Source organism: Propithecus coquereli, unplaced genomic scaffold, assembly GCF_000956105.1.
Source record: "Propithecus coquereli isolate 6110/MARCELLA unplaced genomic scaffold, Pcoq_1.0 Scaffold301, whole genome shotgun sequence".
Lineage (NCBI taxonomy): Eukaryota > Metazoa > Chordata > Mammalia > Primates > Indriidae > Propithecus > Propithecus coquereli.
The window spans coordinates 677,471-690,891 of NW_012148631.1; the positions used below are offsets into that span (position 1 = coordinate 677,471).

Consider the following 13,421-nt stretch of genomic DNA (forward strand, 5'->3'; position numbering starts at 1 on the left):
TGTAGTAGACACCGCAGGCGATAAATTTCACAAAGAAAAGCCTGTCCCTAATTCTGAGTTAATAACAATGGTCAGGCTTTGATGTTGATACGAATGAGGCTGAATGAAGAAAAAGCCACATTCATGGGCTGTTTGGGTGTCTGGCCTCTGAACGATTGGTTTAAGGAACATAACACACATTAGTGTTGGCGGGACAAGCAGGGTTCTATCCGCTGGGAACAAAATAACTCGCAGTAATTTAAAAGAATATATTTGCTACACACATGCAGCTAGCTAAGTATGTAATCTAATTATTTGTTTCACATATAATGAATGAGTAGATGTGAACTCTGAGTTAGAGCTAAGCACACCGTGGTTTTCCTGCTCGTTGGAAAGACAGAGCTAACACCAAGGCAACTCAAACTTTCAAACGCTTGCACGCTGCATTCACATTTCACGGAAGTCCAATTCCTCTCTAGCTTGTTTCCTTTTCTGTAAAATGAGAAAACTGGATAACACAGTAACTCAATCTCTTTCCAGCCCCTGAAGGTTACGCTATGTTTTCTTTTCCTGGACCTGCATTCAGAACAGTCCTGGATTCAAATCTTACCCTGGCAAGGTACTTTAACTCTCTGAGCTTCCAATTTCTTTTTCCTCTGTGAAAAGGACATGATAATTTTAAAAAATACATCTTTTAAAAAAATTTTATCGCACTGTCATCTGAGAAGATGCATGGTATAATTTCTATTATTTTAAATTTTTTGAGGCATTCTTTGTGTCCTAGAATATGGTCTATCTTAGAGAGTGTCCCATGAGCTGCTGAGAAGAACGTATATTCTGTGGTTTTTGGGTAGAATGTCCACATTTAAGTCACATATAAGAATAACATGTATTAGATGTTGGGCAGGGGTGGGGAGAGGAGGGGACGGGCATATGCACAAACAATGAGTGCGATGCGCACCTCCGGGGGAATGGACACACTTGAAGCTCGGACTTGGAGGGGAGGAAGGGTAAGGGCATCATACGTAACCTAATCATCTGTACCCCCATAACATGCTGAAATAAAAAAAAAAAATTTATCAAAAAAAATGCTCAAACATACGGGAAAAAAAAAACAAATATATTTTGAGTATCCTCATACCCATCACTTAGATTCAACCATTATTTTCATTTTGCTACATTTGTTTTATCTTTTCTTTGCTGAACCATTTTAAAGGACTGGCAGGTCCTCGGTAATATTGTTTCATTCAATGTCATTTTGTTGTAACATTGATGAGAAAAAGAAAATCGCTCCCTAGCAGGGCCACTGCCTGTGTGGAGTGTGCACATTCTCTCCATGTCTGCGTGGGTTTTCTCTGGGTGCTCCAGTTTCCTCCTACATGCTAAAGACGTGCACAAGAGCTGAACTGGCCTGTCTACATGGTCCCAGTGTGAGCGTGAGCTACCGTGGGATGGTGTCCTGGCCACTGCTGGTTCTTGCCTCTTGCCCTCAACTTCCAGAACACGTTCCAACCACCCATAACCTTGAACTGGAATAACTGAGTAAATAATCATCTTCCTTGTTTTTATTAACCTTTCTTAACTGTATGTATAGCTCACATTTATTTCAATGTTTAATTTTTATTTGAAGTATTTTGGTCTTAGAAGTTTGGTAATGTTTTTGTGATCAGAAATACGTCATAGGAACTTAACTTTTGTTTATAACCATTAACCTATGGTTAAAATTGCTTTCATTATAGGTCATTTCGCTTAAAGTTGTGGTTTCCAGGAACCTATCCACAACGTTAAGTGGGGACTTACTACAAGTTACAGACATTAGGACGCTTGATCCTGAAATACCGAAGCATGCAGCTCAAAAAATTAAGAAGCGTTTCCAGCATATAACTAGAGTATTACACTATTATCACATGTAAAATTAACTATAATTCCCTAACATCATTTGATATCCAGTCTACATTTGTGTTTCTCCATTTGTCCCAAAGTTTTATTTTATACATTCCTTTCCTCAAACCAGGCTTCGATTAAGAGCCGTGCATTGAATTTGGTTTCTATATGTCTCTTAAGTCTCTTTAAAATAAATTATTTTTTGAAGTAAAACAAATATACAGAAAAATGCACAAACCAAAATTGCATGGCTTGAAGCATCTTCACCCAGTGAACAGGTCCACGACACCTCTGCCCAGATCAAGAAACAGCTGTGAACACCCCAGAACTCCCACAGTGCCGTTCCATTTGCAACCCTGCCTTGCTAATTGCCACCCTGACGTCTAACACCATAGATTAGTTTTGCTGCCTGTTTTTGAAGTTTATATAAATGGAATCAGGTGATATATGTTCTTTTATGTCTGGATTTTGTCACTCATCATGTTTCTGAGATTTATCATGAGGTTATGTGTAGCAGTAGTTATTTTTGTATTGTTTTCATTTTCCATTAGTCAATTCCATTAAACGAATACACCACAATCTATTTATTCTAATGTCAATCAGCATTTGGCTTTTTTCCAGTTTGGGGCTATTAAAAATGGTGCTGGTATGAACATTCATGTATGTCTTTTTGTGGGTATGTACTCAGGAATGGTATTGTTGCATCTTAAGGTTCATGTATGTCCAGTTCTGGTTAGTACTGCCAGTATTCCAGATTAATTCCAGCAAGATATGATAAATGCGGTTGTTTCACATCCTCACCAACACTTGATAAGTCTCGGCCATTCTAATGGGTGTGTGGTATATGTCACTGTGGTTTTACTTTACATTTCCCTAAAGACTAATTACACACTAAGCCACTTTTCATATGATCATCAGCCATTTGGATGACAGCCTCTTTTGTGCAGTGTCCAAACTCTTATCCATTTTTCTACTGAGTCATTTTTCTTTTTTTTTTAATTGATTTGTAGGAGTTCTTATAAACTCTCAAGTAATACATTTTTTGCCAGTTATATGTACTGCCAATATCTTCACCCACTCTGGGACATGTTTTTTACTCAGTGTATTTTGATGAGCAAAAGTTATTTATTTTATTGTAGTACAAGTTATCTATTTTTCTTTAAATTTAGTGCCTTATGTGTCCTGCTTACAAAATATCAACTACCCCAAGACCATGAAGATATCTGTTATTTTCCAAAAATGTTCTTATTTTGTCTTTCATATTTAAATCTACGATCCATTTGTCACTGGTTTTGTGAATGGTATGAGGTCAGGGTCAAGGTGAGTTTTCCATATGGATATCCAATTACTCTAACACAATTTATTAGACACACCATCCATTCCAAGCTACCTCACAGAGCCACCTTTGTTACAAATCAAATGTCCCTCTCTATCTGGGTCTTCAGGACTGTCCTTGCTTTTCTTGGTCATTTGTGTTTCCATATCAATTTTAGAATCATCTTAACAGTTTTCACCATAACCTGCTGGCATTTCTATTAGGATTGTACCAAATCCATCTATCAATTTGAAAAGAATTGCCAGATTTGCACTATTGAGTTTTCCAATCCATGAACATAATGTAGCACTCCATAACTTGAGTCATCTTTAATTTCTCCCAGTAATGGTTGTCATTTTCTCTGTTAGGGTCTACACATCGTTCATTAGACTTACTCCTAGGCATTGACATTTTTGGTGCTATTGCAAATATTTTTTTAATTTACTGTTTGTTGCTTGAATATAGAAATTGTATTGCTCTCTTGGCATCTTGACCTTGTGTCCAGTGATCTTAGGAACTCATTTAAGAATTCTGATAGTGTATTTATACGTTACTTTGTATTTTTCACATAATCATGTTGTCTGCAAATAACAACATTTATATTCATTCTATCCCAATCTTTACTCTTTTTCCTTGGTTCTGTGGTTCCTTGGTTCCTCCCTTCCTTCCTTCCTTTCTTCTTCTTCTTTTTTTTTAATCATTGCCAGGACCAGAATTTCCAATATAATTTTGAAGAGTAGTCATGATGGCAGGTGTCTAGGTCTCTCAGGGGGAACATTTTTAACATTTCACCATCAACTATGATGTTTGTTATAGGTTTTTTTGGTAAAGAAGTTCCATTTTATTCTTAATATGTCAAATGCTTTTAAATCATGAATTAGTGTTACATTTTATTAAGTACTTTTTTCCTGCATCTATGGAGATGAAATGACTTTTCTCCTTTACTCTGTTAATGTGATGAATTACACTGTTATTTTTGAAACAATAAAAGTGTATTTCCTGTTCATGTCACAGCCAAATGTGTGCCAGCAGGGATCTATCCGTCCGTTTCATGCTTCTACATCATTTAGGCTCTTAGAGTGCAGTGGATTCAGCCAGTGTAGGGAGGGAAAGAAACACAACACTTCCACTCTCATTCCATGGAATTCCAAAACCCAGTCACACGTCTCCACCCAACTTCCAGGACACTTGGAAATGTAGACGGTATCTGTCCTTATGCCAATGTCTCTCCAGTGTTTTGGTTGTAAGGAGTCTGTTCTCTGGCAGACTCCTTAGGAAGGGCTCCCTGGGAACCATAATGCCCAAGGTCTTGAATGTTCGTAACAGTCAGATGGCAGTCGTTACACTTGAATGTCACTATGGCTAAATATAAAATCTGTGGTTCACATTTCATTTTCTTTAGTAAGTTATTCATTTGTACTCTGGCATAAAGTCTTGGCATCAAAAAGTATGCTGGACATCTGGTTTTCTTTCCATTATAAGTTTCTGATTGAATGCTTAAGGACTTTTTTCAGAATTGCTAACTCATACCCCCATGGGAAAGAAATTTATCAACTAGAGTACAGTTCTTCTGTGCAGTTCCTTTTGCCTGTAGTCTTACAGAATCCACTCACTGCCGCAGCTGCTTAGGTTAGCACCTTTTCCCCCATTGCCTTCGATGAGGTAGATGCATACATTCGTCACAATCTGCATTCCACCTGGGATGCCTCGATTTCCTAAGTGATTTTAGGTTTGCATACATTAAAGTCCACTCTTTGTGCTGTAAAACCCTGTGGGTTTTGATAAATGCATAGTGTCGTGTATCCACCACTTCAGTATCATGTAGCACACTTTACCATTCTAACCCCTACCCCCAATTGTGCTTTACTTATTCAACTTTCCACTCCTTCTTCTTCCCTGAACACTTACCAACCACTGATCTGGATTGTATGATAAGACTGCTCAGCTTTGTAAGAAACTGCTAAACCATGTTCCAAAGTAGCTGTACCATTTTGCATTACCAACAGCAATGAGTGAGAGTTCCTGTTACTCCACCTCAGTAGCAATCAGCATTGTCAATTTTTTGTATTTTGGCCATTCTAATAGGTGTGCAGTGGTATCTCATTGTCTGATTTGCATTACCCTAATGAAAAATGATGTTAAGTATCTTTTCATATGTTTATATACCATCTGGGCATCTTTGGTGAAGTGCCTTTTTGAATCTTTTGCCCATTTTTTTCTTTTTTAGAGAAATGGGGTGTTTCTTACATTTTTTCCCCCCAAGAGATGGGGTCTCGCACCCAGACTGGAGTGTAGTGGCACAATTACAGTTCACTGCAGCCTTGAACTCCTGGCCTCGACCTACTGAGTCAAAAAGTTCTTTGAAGATTTCGTATACAAGTCCTTCGTCAGATGTGTGTTTTGTAAATATTTTCTCCCAGTCTGTGGCTTTTATTCTCTTAACAGTGTCCTTTGTAAAGTAGAAGTGTTTCATTTTAATAAAGTTTATCAATTTTTTCTTTCACGGATCATGCTTTTGGTGTTATGTCAAAACACTCATCTCCAAACCCAAGCTCATATAAATTTTCCCTTCTGCTTTCTTCTAGAAGTTTTATAGTTTTCCATTTTGCATTCAGGTCTACGATCTATTTTGACTTAAATTTTGTGTAAGATGTAAGGTTTGTGTCCAGGTTCATTTTTCTGTATATGGACATCCAATTGCCCTAGTACCATTTGTTGAAAAGTCTATTCTTTCTCCATTAAATTATCTTTGCACTTTTGTCAAAAGATCAGTTGACTATTTTTGCATGGGGTATTGCGGGGCTCTTTATCTGTTCCATTGATTATGTGTCTATTGTAACATGCTGTCTTGATGACTGTAGCTTTATAGTAAGTCTTGAAACTGGAGAGTGCATTCCCACAAGTTTGTTTACCTTTAGTATTGTATTGGCAGTATTTATTTTGAAATGACTTTTTATTTTTTAATTCTTTTTGGAGTTCTTCATCCTTCCTTTCAAATCCTACTTTACATCTAATTTGAGTTTTTAAAATTCAGATTTATGTTGCTCTTTTATAATTTATAAGCTCTTATATTCTTATAAACTAGTTTTGAATTATTCTATTATAGTTTTCATCTGTTTTGTAGGCATCTCTTTTTGCATGTTTGCATTGTTTCTAGGGAGGTTATTAGGCTTCTTATTCTTTTTTATTCTTCTTCTAAAAAAACTTTGTAGAAGCTTTAATCAGAATCCCTTTGGTTGCTTATTTTTAAGTGAGATAAATTTCCCTTTGGTTATAGGAAGGAGCAGTAGGAAATTATAGCTTTTTTAGCTTCAACACGCTAGAGCTCACTGTTTTTGCAAAATAGTAAAAAGCATGGCCTTGTATTTTCTCAGATCTGAGCTGATGAATTCTAACATTTTAATCAAGAAGTTCTCTTTCCATTTCCATTAGTGTCCCTATTCCAATCAACTACTCCCAAAACTTTCATATCAATGCTAAGCCTTTCCCAGGAAAAGAGCCTTGTTTTTGTTTGTTTGAATAGTTTTCCAGAGCCCAGAATGCTCCAAGTATTATCAGTCATTATCACATCACTGTTCCTTTGTACTTACCATAAATTGGATCTAATAGAACTCCCTTCTGTTTTTGGCAGCTTTTCTTGGATGGACCACTGCATTTTCCAATGAACACAGATTGGTAATTTAAGGGACCACAAGAAGTTCAGCTGTTTTCTCCCATACAGGTGAGATACCACAAAACTCTTGTAACCATCTACTGGCGTGTTACTGGAATACTTTGCCAACTAGTTTATTATAGATGTTGTCTCTGTGTCTTTGGTTTTGCTATCCTAGTTGTTCAGCACGCATTTATTAGGGAGGGGGAATTTCTAATACTAAACCAACCTTTCCTTCCTTATTAATCAAGCTTATACGACAAATTTGGTTGTAATATATTATCCTTTTCATGTATCACTAAATTCATTTTGCTCATGTTTTGTTAGGAAGTTTGTATAAATATTAATGAAATACCTCAGTTTATATTTTTCTTAAAAGGTCCTTATTGAATTTTGCTATCAATGTTATGCTGGCCAAATGTTCATTCTTTTTATAGAATGAGTATAAGTTAAATTGATATTATTCACTCCTTAAAGTGTTGGTAGAATTCACTGGTAAAAATCATCTGAGCCTGGATTTTTCTTGATGAAATATTTCAAGACCTAATTTCTCTAATATATGAGAAAAATTTCCTATCCCTTCCTGATACACTTTCAATTTCATTTAATCTTTAAAATCATGGGGATAAAGTTGTTCAAACTCTGCTCTTATTATCATTTTAATATTTGTAATATCCATAGTCACGTCTCCCATTTTATCCCTCATATTGGTAATTGGTTCTTTGTTGTTTTCTGATCTGTCTTGCCAGTGTTTATAATTTTATTAATTGTTTCAAGAATGTAAGTTTGGCTTTTTAGACTTTTTCTCTTATATATTCATTTCTATTTCCTATACTTCTGCTCCTAATTATTTCCTTCTGTTTTGTTGTTCTTGCTCTAACTTCTTAAGAAGGATATAAGTTTCATGTATACTTGAACATTTATTCTACATTTGTTTGCAGTGTTCTCTAAATATTAGGTCAGATTTGCAAATATTGTTATTAAAATATTCCATATGTTACTAGTAATTGTATTTGGTTCATCAATTACTGAGACAGGTATCTTAACTGTGATTATGAGCTTGTATGTCCTTTTAATTCTGTCAATATTTGCTTTATATATTTCAAGCTACATTTTTAGATACACGCAAACATGGATTTGCTGTATCTTCCTGGTACATTTATTACTTTATCAATATGTCATCTCTTTTCTCCCCTAATAATGTTTCTTTTTTTAAAGTATTTTATCCAGCATTTATAGAGCTACACCAACCTTTTGGTTAGTGTTTTCATGGTATCATTTTCTATCCTTTTATTTATAACTTTTCTCTATCTTTATGTTCACTATGTCTTTAGTAAGAAGCATATAATTATTGTGCTTTTTAATCCATTCTGACAATCTATGTCTTTTAGTTGGAGGATTAGTTCATTTATATGTAAAGCAATTATGATGTATTTGTGATTAAATGTTTTATCTTACTATTTGTTCTTTTTTCATTCCTTTCATCCCTCATTTGAATAAACTATGTATTTTTGTATCATACCATGTCCCTTCTCCCTCTATTTGGTTATTACGATTTTTTCACTATTCTTTTTAGAGGGTATGCTACAGATTACAACATGCATCCTTGATTTAAGAAGGCAATAAACCTTAGCGCTATTATCACTTTCTAGATAATTCAAGGATCTTAGAACAAGTTAATTTCATTGACCCTCCCACAATTTTTATGCTACTGTTTCTATCCTAAGCTTTTTTGAAGCTAGAACAGTCAACTCCCAGCTTTTATTTTTGACATTGATTTTAAGAGATCAGTGCAGTTATCCCATAGAACATCCCATCTACAGAATTTGTTTTCTCTTGGTTTAACTTTTTCCTCTATCCTATACACTTTCTGGAAACCAGAAGTGAGATCTAGCTAAATTTGATTGATAGTAAACATATTTAGCAACAATACTTAACAGGTGATGCTTTGAATTTTATATCTTACCACATTAGGGACACGAGCAATTCTAATCTCATAATTCTTGTGTAGATTAGATGAAGCTGGACATGTAAAGTGTCTAACATGCTGACACAAACTAATAGGCAAAGTGCAGAATTTCTCAACTTCAGCGCTAGTAACACTTAAGGCTGGATAATCGTTATGGGGCCATCCTGTGCATTTTGGGATGTTTAGAGATATTCCTGACCTCTACCTGGTAGGCAGCATCCCCTAGTTGTGACAATCAAAAATGTCTCCAGAGATCACCATGTGTCCTCTGAGGGCAAAATTAGATCCAGCTTAGAACCACTGGTACTGAACAAAAACTCAAGTATTTCTGGTAAATATTCCTCAAGCACTTATTATCATGCCTGTTCAAGTTTATGAGATTAGGAACTAAACAGGACATGAATCTTGACCTCCACATAGTCATAGTTTTGGGAAAAAATAATCTGGCAAATAGGGAATTAAAACATAGTGTCATGTAAATGCTGTGGGAAGGACAGTCCTGTGTTGAAAGGAGGGGCACCAAACTCAAGTCAAAACAAGGGGTCTTTTCATGGAAGAACAAAGACTTCTGGGCTGAGACCGGAGGACAAGCTTCCTTCCCCTTTCGCAGTGCGCCCCAAAAGAACACACCAATATTGACCATTCAGAAAGTAAATAACCCTCCAAAAATGAAGTATCAAAACCCATATTATTTCCAGACTGTATTTCAGAATATGATCGATAGAGATGAATCGACTACCAACACAGAGACACAGATAAGGTGAGCCAGGAGTGAGAGCTAGAGGTGGCACAACCCATCATCTTCTTCAGTTGTTAACAGCAATTATATGGTATTTTCCCATTCTACATCCCTCAGTCTGTTTGGGGACAAAGTGAATAACCACAACCAGATCAACACCAGTCAGGATTAATGTCACACACATACCCCTTCTTGCTGACACTGCCTTATAGGGTGCCTGTCCGGCTGTGCGTACAAATACAGCTGCCTATACTTCCACTCTTCTTCCTGACCAAGTACTTCTTCAGCTCACTTGCAACAGAAGTCAGAGTCTGGCTGGATGTTCACTAAGCCTGTTTCCTTTACTTCCTGGGCACAGAGCTCAACTACTCTTCCTCCTCCCCTGCAGTTTCCTGTGGCCACATGACAGAGCTCTATCCCAAGGTACGTGAGAGTGGAAGCGACATGTACTTCCCCTAGGTCTCGCCATGAACAACCCCCACTTGCAGTCCTTCACGGTGTCTCCCCTCCTGCTGGCTTGATGCAAACACTGGCACCTTGGAAGCCAAGATTTAAAGGTAGTGAAGTCAAGGGGTGGGCGGAGTCCCTGAGTCTCCACTTGGAGGACAGAAGCCCTATCAGGAACACCCGTAGTGGGTTTTAAATGAATGAAAAGTAAACTTCCACTGTGTTAAGTCACTGAGATTTGAGGGTTTATCTAGTGCAGCAGCTAGCATTACCCGCCTAATATGCAAACGTAGGGAAATAGCCGGGTTTCCTCTGCAATTATAATCCCTTCAGTTCCCCAGACATGCGTGGTATTTCAGCCTTGTTCGCCAAGCCAAAGAAAAGAGGCTTTTGCCAGAACATTTCACTGATATTCCCTGGAGTTCAATGGGTATGTGAGAGGCTATTTGCAGGGCCATTGCTAAAGATCACACTTCATCTAACGTCTGCAGCACAGGAGCATGAAAGGACGTGGTCTTTGATGTCAGACAGATGTGGCTTTCAATCTCGTTTCCCTCCTTGGTTCCTTTCTTTGGCTCAATCGCCCTGAGACTGTGTCTTCATCTGCAAAATGAGGGTAACAACACCTCATAGGAATTTCGTGGGGATAAAAGAACATATAGCGTGGAAAATACAAGCACAGTTCCTAGCATGTCCAAGGTACTCAATTAGCTCCTTCCCAACAACCATGAAGTTAATGAATTGGGAATGTTTTTTACCCATCTAATCAGAAGACCAAGCAAGAGCTGGCCTTTCTCACAAAGGACCGTGTATTTATCTTTCTGTGTAAATGCTGATTATTTCATACAAAGGAATCAGGTTCAACAAATACTTCTATGTTTTCTTTGGTCTAAACAGGGAGAAGGATGTAAGTTTTAAGAAACTTAAATGTGTAAACAGAGGCAACATTCATGATTTTTATCACTATTTTCCCTTGCAAGAAATAAATGTCATATTTTCAAACCAACAACAGCAGAACATATGCTGAGATTTGACCTAGAAGGAGAACAATAAATGAGACAGTTTGTACAACAGAGAGGAGGAAAGCATTTTTCTGGGTAATACTAATCGGCATGTGATGAGGAGCTTCCCTGTTCCCATGTGACAAATGACCTCACGGGAAAAGGTGGCACATCACAAAGCTAACAAGGTGGTGGCAGGCACGCCACCTTACCCAAGCCCATTTTTGTAAACCAGATTTGGCAACAGGACAGGTAAATAGAGCACAATTCTAGGTGAGCTGGCGGAGCGGTGAGCTGTGGCATCCTCATCCCCCAGCCACTGGAGAAGGATGCTGAAATGTCAGGGCAACAAGGATGGGGAGCGAAGCCTTGAAGAGAGCCGCCCACCAGCGTGACTAAGTGCTCCTGGGGACAATCCCCGCTCAGAGGGCAGAAAGCAAATATCCAGATGTTATGAGCTGCCAGATGTGATTAACTGAGGGAAGGTGAAGTCGCCCACTTAACCATCTGAGCAGCCTTCCTCATCCAAGTGACCCAAGAGTTTTCTGCAAAAGTATTCACCAACAGAACGAATGGAGGCTCCATCCATCTCCCGTCCCCACCTCTCTCCCTCTCATCGAGTCAGAACACCGGCCTATTTTAAACCCCGGGCAATGTATTCTCTCGTGGAAACGTGGGGGCTTCCTGACACAGGCTGATGCTCACTCAGAGGACGCGCAAGCTTGCCGAAGGCTGCACCCACTCGCCTGTCCTGCCTCTTCCCCGAGAGTGGGGGCCAGAGGAACCGGGAGGAGAGGGCCCAGGAGGGAGCTTCTGCCCGTGCAGAGCAGGAGGGAGATCTCACGCGGGTTCCCATGAGAGGGGTGATGCAGGCTTCCCTCCTCCGTGGAAGGGAAGGAAGGCTGAGGCTTGGTGAAAACCAGCCCCGTGTACAGATACCGAGAGAGCTCAAGGCTGGGAAGAAGAGAAACAACCCCCAGATGCTGATTCTAGCGTCTTTTAAAGAAAAAGAGTTTAAGAGGATCTCAGTGTCTCTTTAACATGCATCTAATGTGCTTTAAGTATAACAACAAACTTTTTTTTTTTTAAACATTGGAGCCTTTAACAACATCACAGGGCGATTTACCAAAACAAAAACAAAAAAACCCAAAACCAAAAAAAATACTTTTCAAGAAAGGAGGTTGTGCAGTACTTACAATCGCTCCAGCTGCTTCAGGTCCTGGAAGGCGCCTCTCTCAATGATGCTGACCTGGTTGTCTTCCAGATGCCTAGAACCACAGAGGCAACAAGGGTCAAGGACAAAGCGGGCTCAGGGCCCCTCGTGCTCGGCCTCAGGCCATGCAGCCACAGTTACCCAGCCCCTCCCATGAACCTCTGGGCCCCTCCAACGAGATCAGTCTGGTGGGACAAGAGAACTCACATCCCAGTTTGGTGTCACGGTAACCAGGGTTTCACCGCCTGCACACTTCTACCTGACAGATTGGTTTCCATGCCTCTATTTTAAGAATGTTCTCAGCAAATGTCCCCCCAAGCACTGCAGGGTGTTGCACAGAAAAGGAAGAGGTAAAAGCTGCTCCTTACAAAAACCACACATATATTCAGCATCTCTTCCCTTGGAGCTCCCTCCTCCAAGGAGTCAAAAATACTTCATTGAAGAGGGCCTTCCCTGCTCACCCTAGTAGAAAGGGTGAAGCGATTGTGAGACTGTCGCCAGGAAAACCAGCCTGGTCTCAGGAACCCTCTCACCCAGGGCCCCGCTAATCTCCTACTCATGATGATGGTCACAAAAGCCTGAGCTCCCTGCCCCAGCCACAAGCTTTGCTCACCCCCTAAGTCCTCCAGGCAGGTGACTAGAAATCTTAAATACTCTGCTTGAGTTTGACTCATGCATGTGGTATATCCTAAGAACTGTGCATACAATGAAACACTTGTTTCCCTAACTTTAAAAAAAAAAAAAAATGGCAGCTTAAAATGGATTAGCTGAACAGTAGGGAAGGGAAGCCATGAAGCTGCACAGCCTCCACTCGGGGTGACCTTGGGCTGAGAAATGACGCAGATGGCACTTGGTGGCTGAATGGGACTTGGGGTAGGGCGGGACGCAGTTGTGATTGAAGGGTGCTTCTTTGGAAGGTGGAGTTTATAATAGGAAGGGCCGTGGGCTTCTCTGGAGGAGGCGGGAGGAGGGTGCCTTCAAGCACCTGAAGGAACTCAGAAGGGGAGGAAGTGTCGCCTGGGGAAGACTATGTCTTCACTTCCACATGAACCCTCCCAGACAGCCTCGACCTCCTGCGCTCCTCAGCCCTGATGCTTGGGCCCTGTGTTTACTTTCCATGTCCACTGTCCACACCGTGCCTGAGGAGCAAGGAGACAGAGCTGCTGGCCGTTATCACGCCCCCAGCCCTAACACGGCTGCCTGGCACAGTATCCACTGTGCA

The 13,421-nt window shown here is 39.6% G+C and overlaps 1 protein-coding gene across 2 annotated transcripts in view; it reads right to left on the bottom strand.

Moving 5' to 3' along the window:
- Nucleotides 1–13,421, bottom strand: part of SLIT3 (slit homolog 3 (Drosophila)) — a 593,250-nt gene that overhangs the window by 528,341 nt on the left and 51,488 nt on the right. For both annotated transcript variants that reach the window (XM_012649737.1, XM_012649736.1), the window contains exon 3: nucleotides 12,183–12,254. In XM_012649737.1, the coding sequence (XP_012505191.1) occupies nucleotides 12,183–12,254 (72 nt within the window). The remainder of the gene's footprint in view (nucleotides 1–12,182; nucleotides 12,255–13,421) is intronic.